Source organism: Rhyacophila brunnea, unplaced genomic scaffold, assembly GCF_057557595.1.
Source record: "Rhyacophila brunnea isolate RB1 unplaced genomic scaffold, BYU_Rbru_1.0 scaffold_3, whole genome shotgun sequence".
Lineage (NCBI taxonomy): Eukaryota > Metazoa > Arthropoda > Insecta > Trichoptera > Rhyacophilidae > Rhyacophila > Rhyacophila brunnea.
The window spans coordinates 57943570-57957760 of record NW_028232965.1 but is presented as its reverse complement, the minus strand read 5'-3'; the positions used below and the strand labels follow the sequence as shown (position 1 = coordinate 57957760).

Below are 14191 nucleotides of genomic sequence, written 5' to 3'. Positions count from 1 at the left end.
ACGAGACTTATAATGAGTACCTATATTCGTGGTCAAATACGGTTCCATATATTCATTTCACAGATATCTACCATTGTCTCATATTCTCAATTTTTCTATCCATACATCATAAACAGAACAGTTGAGGGTTTTGTAAAGCTAAATTTTAGAGTTTTCAAGAACCGCCCCGGTCTGAAATGTGTTCCAGGGTGTTCCAAGATATATGAATCAGCATTTACCCCACCAATAATTTCGAGAAAATACGCACCTAACCAACCTGTTATTAAATGTGTACCTACTGCGCACAGAATTATGATTCATTTTAATAAAGATTTTCCAAAGACGATTAAGAAAGGCACGCTGTAAAAACATCTGCGTTTTTAATCTACTTAAAATCCCCATCAAATATGACATACTTTTATTTTGCAAAATTATCTTTCCATTACTGAAATTGTCGCTCCTGGTTTCGTTGTACGGGTATATTTAAATAAATATACTCTTTCTTTCCACCACTAAGTTTCAATATCTACGTCGTTCTATCCTGGGCCAGCCAATCAGAAGATCAATTCCGTGGACATTGAGCTACCTACGGAGGGTCCCGTAACTAAAAGAATCTTATTCTTTATACGCACCTGCTTCCATTTACCTTTACTTTCATTATGACTTGGGGTAAATTGTATTCCGTATTGCGGAAAATATGACTGTATTTTGCGATTTTTTGACATTATTTTGATGGTAGCTTATCGACCAGGAATCTGGAAAAATTCATATTTATTAATTTATTTACTATTACATTTTAACATTTTATTCGTTCTAGTAGAATATATCTACATATTACCAGTGTCGCTTTAGGGTCGTCTTTTGTATACAATTTATGTCTTTTAAAATAACTGTACACGTAATTTTTACCATGTTTATTAGTATAATATAGTATAATAGTAGCATTATTTTATTTAACATAAAAACTCTAAAATATTGTATTGGGATGCATTTGGGTCGATTCGGGCTTAGAGCCTTCGCCCGTTAAGAGAGAAATGTGTCATTGAATCACATCCAGTCCACGATTTTTCTTAAGTTATTTTAGGATCTGAGAAATTTCCACTATCCACTGAAATCCAAGAAGATTATCCATGCTATTGTCGATTGAACTTTTACTGGTATTTTAGATCAAGTTATTATCATTAAATTTTCTTACCCTGCTCTGTATTTTTGCATTTGGCAGACCAGGCAGCGTAGCATAGCGGTAGTGAACGCTCGGCTTCAGCGTTTAAGCCTAATTTGAGTGTCAATCACCATGAACGTTGCCACCCCACACCGCTCACCTCTCGTCGGTTTCCCTCATTTAGGGTTAGATTATTCAAACATGCACTTATCATTTACTTTGCAGAAGATTTTCAGCGAATTGGTTTAATATATTATTATCATTAGTGTATTCGCAGATTTAATGATATTCCCATTAAAATAAATTGTTTATTTTCGCTTCTACTATTGTTTTAAATTTACATGATTCATTTAACTATAATCTAATAATGGATATCCATCATGGATATGGATAGACGGCGAATAAAATTAAGTTAAGTCAAAATCGTTAAAGAAAATTTCATAGGTGATTAATGTTGTTTATTTGATTCGATATTAATGTAGTCGCCAAATAGCATTGCATGATTTCCAATTTCCAGGACCGGCGTCGGTCGACTTCCGCCCGTTTAAGAATTCAGCGTTTAATTCAATATTTGGCGAGCGGACAGAACGAAAACTTAGCGCCGCTGTGTAAACGCCGGGAAGATTTATTGCAGGGCTGGCGCAATTTTCCATTATCTTTATGCGACTGGTAATGATGCTTGCGTCGATAAATCATCTTCTCAGAAGTAAAGCGGCCCTGCTTTTTCCCCAGTCTACATTTTTTTGCTCTCTTCTTAACACTTCGTCGACCAAACAGGTTTCACGCTTGTTTAAGCCGGCCCTGTTCTACTAGGATGCCATAATAATCGTATGATGGATGTTCTTGTGTACGGAAAACTTTATTTTTCTTTCTTTTGTCTGTTAAATTAAGTAATTAAGAACGTATTGAGTTAGCTTTTTTGTTATTTATTTAGTTTCGTATTCGCCATAGGGTTGTATGGTGAATTTTACGCTACGAGAATACATTGTCTTTGATAATAATAGAAAATCCTTATTCATTGGTTTATATTTTATGGTCATTCCGTATTATGACAAAATGTGTGATATTGCCATACTCTAAAATATAAGAGTACCTAGATAAGTATTGTAAAATCTATTTTATTTTATTATAGGATACCAATGTCTTCCCACCAAGAATTATTGGCGGTTAAAACAATTGAAAAGAACAGTTTTATTCTTTACGTGATATTGTTAAAGATAGATATTATTGGCATATTTTTTATTATAGTAAAACATATTTCTTATGCGACTAAAATCTAAATAATAGTACCTAGTCTAAATATTAAGGCGTAAAATGCGTACGACCATGGAAAACAAAAGTATTAAGAAGTGGTTGCCTACTTTAAATATCGAGTGTAGAAAAATATATGATAAACTTGATAATTTAAATGGCTACGTCTGTAACATATGCATTAAAGTTTGTCACGCGCATTCAATATTTGAGGACACTCGGCGCGATTTGTGTTTTTTTGGGTTTATGCCATAATTTATGACTGTTATAAAGTAATAAATTGCACCCGGATTCGAAATCTTGGTCCATGACGACTCGCCATCACATTTTTATCGTATTAACTGTTATGTGGACCGCCGTAATACCGGATGCGGTGCGGTGTTCTGTGGGACAATCCAAAGGTGATCTTATTACAGCATTATACTGTCTGTTGGATACATTCCTAATCCATTATGTAATCACGTCGAGTGGATTCTCTTAGATCCATCAAAGTAATTTACTTATTTTAAATACAATAAAGTTTCAAAAATTAATACTAATTGAAATTAGAAATAATACACTTTTTTACCTCGTTTTCCTTAGCTTACTTCCCGACTAGCTAGACATTTGAAACTTTTAGAATATATCAAAACACGATGCCAATGTATTTTTTTTAATACTTTTAGCCATCTTTAAGTAGAATTGAATTCATTTCCAGTTAATTCTGTTTTGTATGAAAAGTTATTTCGGAAGAAATCCGTAATCCAATCCACTATTATTGGTTGCTAAGGGGGTCGTCCTAGCAACTAAAGTATTAATATATACGTGCGTTACCATGGAAATCAAAATGACATTTCAGTATTCTATATTTGTTTGTTTGTTGCAAAATAGCAAAAAAATGATTTGTTGACAATTGCCTTATTTGTCCTAAATTATTAATAGGTACATAGAATTGTCAAGTTTATAATGATTCAACAGAAAATTTAAAAACGTGGTATATAAAAAAGTTATTTTTATCTTGTAATTATTATGTTCTTAGATAATGATTAAGCTATTGTGACATTTTTATTTCACTGGTTGTCCAGTATTTTGTTTTTAAATTCATCGGATTGTCAGTAGGTATACGAACGTCGTGTTACTATTAGAAAATACCTTAGATTTCATGATTTACTTAAAATTAAATTATAAAATGACTTGTCTTGATTAATTAAGTAATTATATTATCAAAGTTTTACGGAGCGAAGAGATGAAAGAGTAATATATTTTTGGCATACTTTGTGTTAATAACACTTCCTCTGCCGACGCCCCCCGCCGCACCCCCGCCGCATCCCCGCAGACGTTATCGCCCTTCCCAAACCGTCGGTGGCTTTCGCTCGCGAGGATTTCAATGAATAGAACCACTTCTGCATAACAGTGTGGAATGAATTGCCTCTATCACTTGCCGTATCAATTAAATTGGGGGGCTGCTTCTTCCTTTTCTCTTCCTTACTTATTCTCTTTAATGTCTCCGTGGCCGCGGTGGGGTCGCGCTGCCATTGTCGAAAAAATTGCAAAGATTCTAATCGTTTGCATAAATCACGACGGTTTTTGGCAAATTGAAAAAAAAACCTTTTGAATACTGAAGCGTTCTCTTCCTTTCATTGTTTTATATTCAATAAAGATAAGATTTTTTTTAAATCATTTTTTTCATCTCATAATTTCTTTATGAATTCAAAAATAACGTGCTGGACCAAAATATTTTCTCAGCAAAATATTTTAATTAAACGATTTATTTAATTTCCGTAAAATTATAAACTATTATTTTATTCAACGAATAATTCACAAGTTTTAAGAATGTAACATTCTTCATTGAACATACGCAATTTAATTAAATCTAATACACACATTCGTAGCCTTTGGATGAATATTATATTTTCTTATAAATTATCAGATGTAGGTACCTATTCCTATTTGTATATTATCATAATTCATTATTTTCTCAAAAAAACGCAGTCTTTATATTTATAGTTACTCAGCTAAGTTTCCGTATATTATATTAAAAGTATCTGTGTTTTCATCATTTTACGATCATATTGCTTACTTAGCTTTTGCATATAATCATAAAAACATACTTAAAATAATATATGCTAATAATATTCTTTTATCATTTCAGGATCGATCATGCCCGAGAGAATAGCGCAGGAAAGGAGCGTCTCCAGCCGACTCCCAGATGAATAGAGACGATTGGCGGCGTTGCCGACTTGACAGCCCCGAGCCGTGATGAAGATATCGCGGCCCGCCAGCCATTCCCGCCAAAATGCGATCGCCATTTTGAGTCACGTGGTTCACCTGCGCGCGCAACCGGAAATCACCCCTCAACATGGCCGCCGGGCGGGAACGCCGGAAACGCAAACTGTGCCCGCCAACTTTTTCGCGGCAAACTCCGCATGTTGACTACTACGAAATATGGAAGCACGGAAAGTGGAGGCGAGCGAATGACTTTTTTTCGGCCAGGACGCGAGCAACAGCCTCCGCGCACGACTCTAGATAATTTTAACAGTGCCATCTGTATTTTAACATAGAAATCTTTATACATTATACAAACGGCCTCCTTTTATAAGCAGAAGTTTTCCGTGGCCTATAATGAAGTGAAAACAATTAGTTAATCATTGTAGACAATTAAATTTATGCGCGTCTCAAATAAATATTACTCGCTTTTTGTGTTAGTCATTTTACTGTGAATACATTTTTGTAACATAAAGATATTTATTATGCATGATATAATGTTTACTTTGCGGTCGATCACCTTAATAAGTAATGTGGCAGTTGATTCAATTCAAAAAGTGACTTAGGGTAATGTGACATTTATCAAGCTTTCAAAGTTAAATAAATCATGCTAATTATTTTTAAATTCCAATTTATAATCAATCAGTTCGATTCGGTTTTAATATAATATTATATTAAATTACAATCAGTGTAGTGAAACGTGAGGTTATGTGAAGTCAATAAAAGAAAGTTCTACAAGTAATGAAAGTGTCATAAATAATATGAAACCTGTGAAAAGTGACTAGCAAAGTTTTTAGAAAAATAATTATAAACATAAGTTAGTGTATAACGAAAAAACATTAAACGATAGACTAAGTTGTCAAAAAAAGTTTAGTATTAGTTTTAATAAAAAGTTAAAACTCGGCCTCAAGATGTCTTCAGCGTCGTTGTACAAAGTGCCGCTGATCGGCGAGGGCACGCCAGGGTCATGGAACCCTAATCCCCCGTCTCCCAAGTTCTGCTTCTGGCTGCTGAAACATGTTAACATGAAGAAATGTGTTGTGGCGATCACGCTGGTCTCCCTCATATTGATTGTCTACTACATGAAGTTGCTGGCCTCACCGTTTTCCAGGTTTGTTATTTTCCATATCATAAAATTATTTATTTTAATGTATCTCGTCACCATTACCCAGCGCATATCCTCTGCTCGATAAAGGCCTCTCCATAATTCATTCCACTTCTGTAGTTTATCAGATCGTATTCTGCTCGTTTATTGCAGACTGTTTACCATAGTATGACTCCATTTATAATCTACTGGTGATATGTCCAGCCCATTGCCACTCCACTACTGCGTACTTCTGTTGTCTTCTTATCGATTGATTTTTTTAGTCGAGTTTAGTGGACGACTAACTGAAAACTAAATCATACGAATCACGAAGTTCAGTCACAACGTTCAGACAAAAATAAATTATAATTATTATGTCCACATATTGTTACTTTTCATTGGTTTATGCAGTTTGTAGAGTAACCAATTTTACAGTATGTAGTTAATAGTCATGAACGTTAACAATTTATCGAAATTTTGTGGTGGTTTCTTTGGAAAGCAATGATATCTAAAAATAATTACAAGATAACAAGAACTTTTTATATACAACGTTTTAAAATTTTCTGTTGAATTATTATGCTCAATATGCTCAAACTTGTACTCGATATGAAGTAAATAATAATAAAAAAAACAAATATAGAATACTGAAATGTCATTTTGACATTTCATTTTGATTTCCATATTAACGCACGTATATATTGATAATTTAGTTGCTAGGACTTAGACTTAGCAACCAATACTAGTGTTTTACTTTTTACGGATTATTCTGAAATAACTTTCCATACAAAACAGAATTAACTGAAAATGAACTCAATTCTGGTTACAGATGGCTAAAAGTATTAAAATAATGCATTGACATCGTGTTCTGATATATTCTAATAGTTTCGAATGTCTAGCTAGTCGGGAAGTTAGTTAAACATCGATTGCAAGATTTGTACTGGACAAACAACCACTGGATAAACAAGAATACGAGCTAATAAAAACGTTGCAATAGATAAGATTTTTTTAACTTTATTATTATCTTTGTTAATTATGACTAGTTTCAATATTTTCTAAAATCATGATATTATGTAAACACTGGAGATTATTATCATAATCAAGAGTCGAGACCCTAAGTAATACAATGTATTTATTTATGTAAAAATGTTTTCGATTCTATGGCAGCAATATTTTGTATTGAGAGAAACCCGTGTTTAGTACGTTTTTTGTTGTATGGAATTAGTAGTTCGTTGAGTGCTGCTTAGAAACAAATATTAATTGCCATAATATAGTATCTCAAATAATATCTACAAAAATTACAGTTTTGTATTCACGTTGGCGGAAATAATAGATTTGTATTTTAGGACAGTAGAATAATAGTTTTGATATATAAATACAAAAAGTATATTATAATAATGTTTTCTTAACGTTAAGCTAATTGTCTTCAGCCCAGTTAAAATCGCAAATGACCCGATAAAACATAATTAGATCTCGCGAGATCTTGATCCTTTTCCCTTATTTGCAGTGGATCATTCCCTGTGAGTATTTATTTATTCGTTCTGTTGACGCAGCAGCGCGGAGGCGAAGGAGCTTTTCAATTTCGTTGTTCAGGTGTATCCGCCGAAAAAGAAGCTTAAAGCTCCTCGAAACGGATTTCCTATCAGGGCGCCATCGCCCGACGGATCGTTAGCCTCCGTGTTTATGTTTACGTAGCGGGGGCGTCGGGTCGAAGCTCGCGCGAGCTATCTTTTGTTCTACGCTCAAATATAGACCGCTTCCCGTGAAAACATCGCAATCGAGAATGGACGCATCCTAAATTTTATTGTAAAAAGTCCGGAACAAATGTTTCCTTATTTATATAATTGATATTCTAGGTCTCAAGCATAGTTTATATTTCAACATTATTATTCAATTATATTGTGAACACAAAAAATCTTTTTTCATTCTATTTTATTAAAAATAAAAATACTCACTGAATCCCATAGACGTTAGAAAGTTCGTCTTCATTTCCATGGGTTACCGATTTGAATACCAGGAATGGGTCAAATTCACGTAAGTAGGTACTTTATTTTTCAATACAATGCTGCGTGTATGGCTGCGTCCAGAGCATGGGTCTATTGGGCCAATAATTTAGGTACAATCTATAATACATCAACAGGTCTAACAAAATACGTTCACTTAATATTTATGTTTCATGGATCGAATATTTCGTGAATTTTCTTCTTGCGATGTTACGGCGGTAATACACGAGTTGTTCAGGCATCTATATTAGAACTTCTTCTCGGTGAATTGAGAAATTTACCGCAAATGGTAAATACACATTTACATATTTAGAAAGTATACTCCAATCTTTGGAATAACTTGCGCATACCAATAAAGTGCAGTGTAATCAAATACCATGTACAGATTTATTTAAAGTTACTTAACTATTTACCGGTTGTTTGTATACTTTGACATAAATGAAGGTGAACTGGATGTTCCCAAGTCGTAGTGACTTAAACCAGCGGTCCCCAACGTTTTCGACCTCGCGGACCACTAAACTCAAAATCTTGAATCCCGCGGACCACTACGACGTATTTTTTCCACACTTGTTAAAAATTCGATATGTCAATATAATCATAAAAGAATTATAATAAATAAACTTATTAAAAAAGAATCAATACAATTATTAAATTAATATGAATGCTACGTCGACATAGAGGTGCATAAAAGATTAATTACAGGTAACAGAAAGATAATCAGTGAAACCTTTGTTGCTGCTTGTTTGAAACAAGCTGTTGGATTCTTGGTCAAATATTGTCGACTATGCATCTTTAGTTGTGATGCACAGGTGGTTCAAAGGACTAACGACGACTGATGCTGATGGTGAGTGCATCGGTTGCAGAGATTGTATTTGAAGAAACCAGGACATGTCCAGGTTGGACAACGGTGATGACATATGATGTTTATTTTTCTATTGCCGTATCAGCGTGTGTACAGGTTTACCTTTTGAAATTGTCTATGATCACGATAGCAATTTTCTGATAAGACAGTGAAAAAATAACAGTGGCGAAGGGTGACTTTTGGAAAGAGGTAGGCTGTGGAGATCAGAGAAAAAGAGCACACTTATCAGGTGTTCTCACGGGAAACAAGAAGATAATAGGTACGATATTACATGACTGCCTGATAACGACATATAAATTATTTTGTTCTATGACTGAACTAAGTAACTTAAATAATAATCACGAGATACGATTATTTTTTATTTTTTAAATCATCTTATTTATTTATTATTTGCTTAAAGCGGCAGTCATCGACAATAAACATATTATCCATACAGAGTTTAGGCTGTTCGCCTATCGCTTATAAGCTCCATACTAATTTCCAGACATGTCGGGCCATATAAAATGGGCCTGGGATTATTTCTTCATTAGTTCGCTAGTTTAGTTGAGAACAGATGACGCTTGTCACTATTTTTTTATTCTCAACTTAACTAAACTAAACAGCATTCTAAATTCTTACAATAGATGACTGAATTTTTTACACATTTTAATTTTAATTAAATACTTAAAGATCTATATTTTTCTTTGAAGGTAGGCTTTAAATAATCGCCTTGTATGGAACTTTCGCCACTAAAAAATAGTCATTATTATTATTGAAAAGATTGTGTATTTGCAATTACTGTAGTATTAGTATTAGTACTGTAGATTTTTTTCTATTCTTTTGAATCATTACACACATAAACGCGCTAATTATTTATTAAAACATAAATCCTATCTATTCATAAATATTGCCTGTGAAAAGTTGCGGAAACGAAAGTCGAGCACAAGTTATCGAAGGAAATCCGCTCGTATACAACATCGGAGCTTAATCCTCACTTTGATAACGCCGTCCTACTTCCATTTTCCACTTTTCACTCTTCACCCTTTCATCAGCGTTCCGCTTGAGCGCCATCCGGCCGCAATAATTAAAGGCTGTTTACATTTTTACTCATTGAAGCCTTCAGGCTAATCGGACGTGTTTATAAACCTTCAAATGTTTTTTTGATTGAGCGGCTGCGCTTGACGTTTGTTTGCCGTTACGATTTCATTATACTTAACCAGTTTTCGAGTGCGATTTGTTTTATATTTTATAATGCCGATGAATTTTCAAAATGGAAAACACGTTTTTATTTTCATGCGTATTTAAAATATTTTGTAACATTCAATAGACTTATAGGGTTATCAAATTAGTAGGTACTATAGATTTTTAAAACGTACGGCAGCCATTTTTTCTGATTCCCACCAAAATTAACATCCGTTTTCAGTATTATTTTTCACACAGTTATACAGCATATACGAATTGATAATATTTATCACAACGATAATGAATCTTTTCGAGCTACGTTTTGGGCATCACGTGAAAATTATGGTCAAAATAATCGACCTACGAAGCTTACTATTTGTAATTTAATTGTAAATTTCGAGTCAAATGTACTGTTTGTGATGCTAAGAATTCAACCGGTCGAAAACGTAAATGTACTGCTGAAAATATCGATGATGTGAATCAAAGTGTGGATGAAAATTCAGAAGAATCAATCACACTATATTATTAATACTATCGACCGAGGGTACTTGATGGAATTTGAATTTACTTTGAACTTGAACTTTCTTATGGCACTACATGGATTCATAAAGATTTGCATTCAAAGGCGAATATAATACAGTTAATAAAAGAACTTGAACCGAATGACCATTTGGTGCGTCGGAATTTTGCTGATTGGGCTTTAGAGCAACTTGAAACAGACCCAATATTTCGTGAAAAAAATCATATTCAGCGATAAAGCTCATTTTTGATTAAATTTCTTTGTAAATAACCACAATTTTCGCATATGGAATAATGAAAACCCACATGCTATTCTTAAAACACCTTTACATCCACAAACATTAATAGTTTGGTATGGTTTGTGGTTTGGAGGTGTAATTGGACTGTATTTAAAAAAAAAATGGCAGTGCAGCTACTGTCAATGGAGAGAACGCTACAGAAACATGATTACTGATTTTTTTGACACGAATTAGATAATTTTGATCTGGACGATATGTGATTCCAACAAGATGGTGCAACGTGATATACAGATCGTGACAAAATCAGCTTATTAATATTAATTATTGTTTTTATTTAATAAAACGCAATTTTTTATAGTACTTATTCCACTTTAATTAATATTAATTAAAGTGGAATAAGTACTATAAAAAATTGCGTTTTATTAAATAAAAACAACAATACAATGCAGTTCCACCATGAATTGACAGTTAACAAAATAAAAGATATTAATATTAAATTTGATAACCCCATATTAATATAGTCTCTATCTACTACCAGTCAAATATATTGCATGGAAAAAATGATTTAAGTAATATACTAGTCAACCCATTTTAATTTTTATAATATTCGGTACATGCTAATAATTCAATACAATTCAATTGAATTCAATTCAATTCATAAATCTGATATTTAAATGTTAATTTTAGCAATATTTAATTTATAAGATTTAATACCCATTCCAGTCATGGCATAGTTCTTACTCTAATTTAATTTCGTGGGCAAGGGCTCAAATCTTGCAACTGAATTAAATTCATGTACTTTTTAATATGTGTGTTTGGAGACAAATAGCTTAATGGGTAAATAAAAGATCTAGTCCTCTAGTCACTAGTTACCATCGCGATTCTAATAATTAGTACCTACTCTCGCGGTCATTTGTAGACATAGCTCGCGTGTGTGTGTCATACGTACATACAGATCACTTGAAGGTAGGAAGGAATGACATGTTGAATGCAAGGATAGTTTGTGTCGTATAGTATAGGCTACATATTATTTAGTAAAATCGACGTAATAATATACATATTATTTTGTATAGGCACCTGATACTCTGTAATAGCCTTAGTAGTATGAAAATATTTATCACGTTGACTATTTTATGTCATATTGAATATGAATATATCCATATTAAAATCAAATATTTATCCATTACGATGATTTTGATACTTCTACGACATTTGCGTTATTTATGTTGACGGCTATTTCGGGCTATAAACCCATAAACTCTTCATACTCCGTACATATACCCGTCTCTTACCATCTCTAATAGGAGTTCGGCACTATCGTGGTGATCTTTGTCTATCATGTTATACCCATAACATTTAGGGGAAGCTGCACTCGTACTAATCATGTAAGCTATGCGCATATCTTGTAAGGATAGATAAGTCATGCAACTAGTATGCAACGATGGCAATGTATACTCGAGCATACGCATGATGTGGACCGTTCATAATTGTATTGTCGTTTATACGCGATCACGGCGAAATACCTGATTTGAAAACGCTGACTTTTGCTGCACGTGGTCTAGTTCTAATCGGTTTTCTGGCACACAGTTTTCTGAAATTACGTCAGTACGATGTTTTTGGAGTGGTGGGGGGGGGGGGGGGGATTCACAAAAATGGTTACACATCAAAAAGTTTTCGGAGAATCTCAATGATATAGAATTATAAATTAATTATACGGTTAATGCCGGTATGTGAATGAGTGAACTGTAGTACAACGTAGTGACTACGTATGAAGACGTTACGAAAACTTCTTATTCAGAATATAATAATTATTGTTAGCTGGTGGTTACGTCTGCGAGATCTGCTCTTCGCAAACCGCATACCTTAGACGTCGTGGCGGCAAGTATATCTTACCGCCTGCGAAGTACAAGGCACCAGCCGCCCTAGTATATCAAACTAAGTGACATGAATATGTAAATTCCGCCCACATTTATAAGTGACTTAACTGCCGCCTACCTAATGGGAAAACGCTCTCTTTTGCCCGCGCCTCCATTCCCCGCGACGGCAAACAATCTATTTGTTATTTCGCTTAAAATGGCAATTTAAGTCTTGCACAATACAAATTGCCAGGCGTGATGTAGTTAGAGGCTTCAAAATGTACCCACCTTTTGTATTTTTGTATAGGTACTGACTTACCTACTTCCATGTACAATTATAAGTTTCTACGTTCAGCTGTGGGCGAGTTTTGTGTTCATACTTGGTAATGGAAAGTTACATTATATTAAAATTAAAAGTGCTCTTATGGTATTTTAAATGCAGAGTTTTTATTTGTTTCCGTTGATACATGTACATAGTATCTAATAATGTATTTTTACCAAGCTTTTCTTAGCTCGTATTCTTGTTTTTCCGGTGGCTATTTATCCAGTACAAACCTTGCAATCGATTTTTAACTAACTTCCCGACTAGCTAGACATTTGAACCTTTTAGAATATATCAGAACATGATGCCAATGCATTCTTTTCCTTAGCCATCTTTAAGTAGAATTGAATTTATTTTCATTTAATTCTGTTTTGTATAAAAAGTTATTTCGGAAGAAATCCGTAATCCAATCCACTATTATTGGTTGTTAAAGGAGTGGTCCATGGTTTATATTATGATTCAACAGAAAATTTAAAAACGTATAGGTATAAAAAGTTCACAGATGTATATTATTATTTGTATTTCTATTTAAACTATCCAAACTATTTGTTTATGCTAATGCAGCGACCATAATATATTCTCTTAAAATCTGGGGGTGATCCCGTACTCCAAACAAGGGTCTTCGTAAAGGCCGACTACACAATATACCTACACAATCGATTCCTCGTGGTCGGTTTCTAAATATGAATAAAATTTTGCGTGTTGGAAAGTTGTATGTGACATTTTTGATAGATTCAGAACAAAAAAAAATATTTGTGTCGATAACATTTTTATGACATGTGCATTAATTGTTTACACTTAAAACGTAAGTATCTTAATCATCTTGATTTCATTTATTCTGACATTCAACGAGCAAAGGTATCTCTTAGAATATATTTCTCTCTATAATTTTTGTGATTATTTCATGGCCCCATATAAAATTAGTTTTTTTAAACTCGGGTTTTTATTAATCTACTTATGTTATTACACTAAATTATAGTAGTTTACAAAATTTTAATGAGGATTGAAAGTTCAAAGATTTTTTTTTTTTTTTTTTTTACATACCGTGAACATTACAAATTATAAGTTTAAGACGTTCACAACATGGCATTTAAAAATGAAGAAATAGTATTAAACAGTGTAAAGAAGAAGTAAATATACCTTCTTACGTAGTATCACAAAAACACTATGTAAAGTAAAGTGAAAGGTACAAAAATTATACAAATTATGAAGCATGGAACATGGAAACAGAGTTATTGCCCTCTCAATTGGCATCACCAATGGCATAGATACTATAGTTAGTCATATATATAACTTCAATCTATCTTTGATAATCGCCAGTGTTTGATGAAAGCTCACTATATAATAAATAATACTTGATAATTAAACAATAACAATATACCAGTGGTGAAGTCAATTTTGGAAATAGCTGAGGTAACGAGGTCATAGTGCTCTCTCATACTTACGGGTCTTAAGAAGATAATATACTACTATCGATGCATATGGCAACATAGAATAATATCGTATTGGTAG

The 14191-nt window shown here is 33.4% G+C and overlaps 1 protein-coding gene across 4 annotated transcripts in view; it reads left to right on the top strand.

The window, feature by feature from the left end:
* The window catches only part of sfl (N-deacetylase and N-sulfotransferase sfl), a 394455-nt gene that overhangs the window by 283219 nt on the left and 97045 nt on the right, over window positions 1-14191 (top strand). For all 4 annotated transcript variants that reach the window (XM_085952084.1, XM_085952085.1, XM_085952083.1 and 1 more), the window contains one exon: window positions 4524-5747. In XM_085952084.1, the coding sequence (XP_085808210.1) occupies window positions 5548-5747 (200 nt within the window). In that variant the 5' untranslated portion in view covers window positions 4524-5547. The remainder of the gene's footprint in view (window positions 1-4523; window positions 5748-14191) is intronic.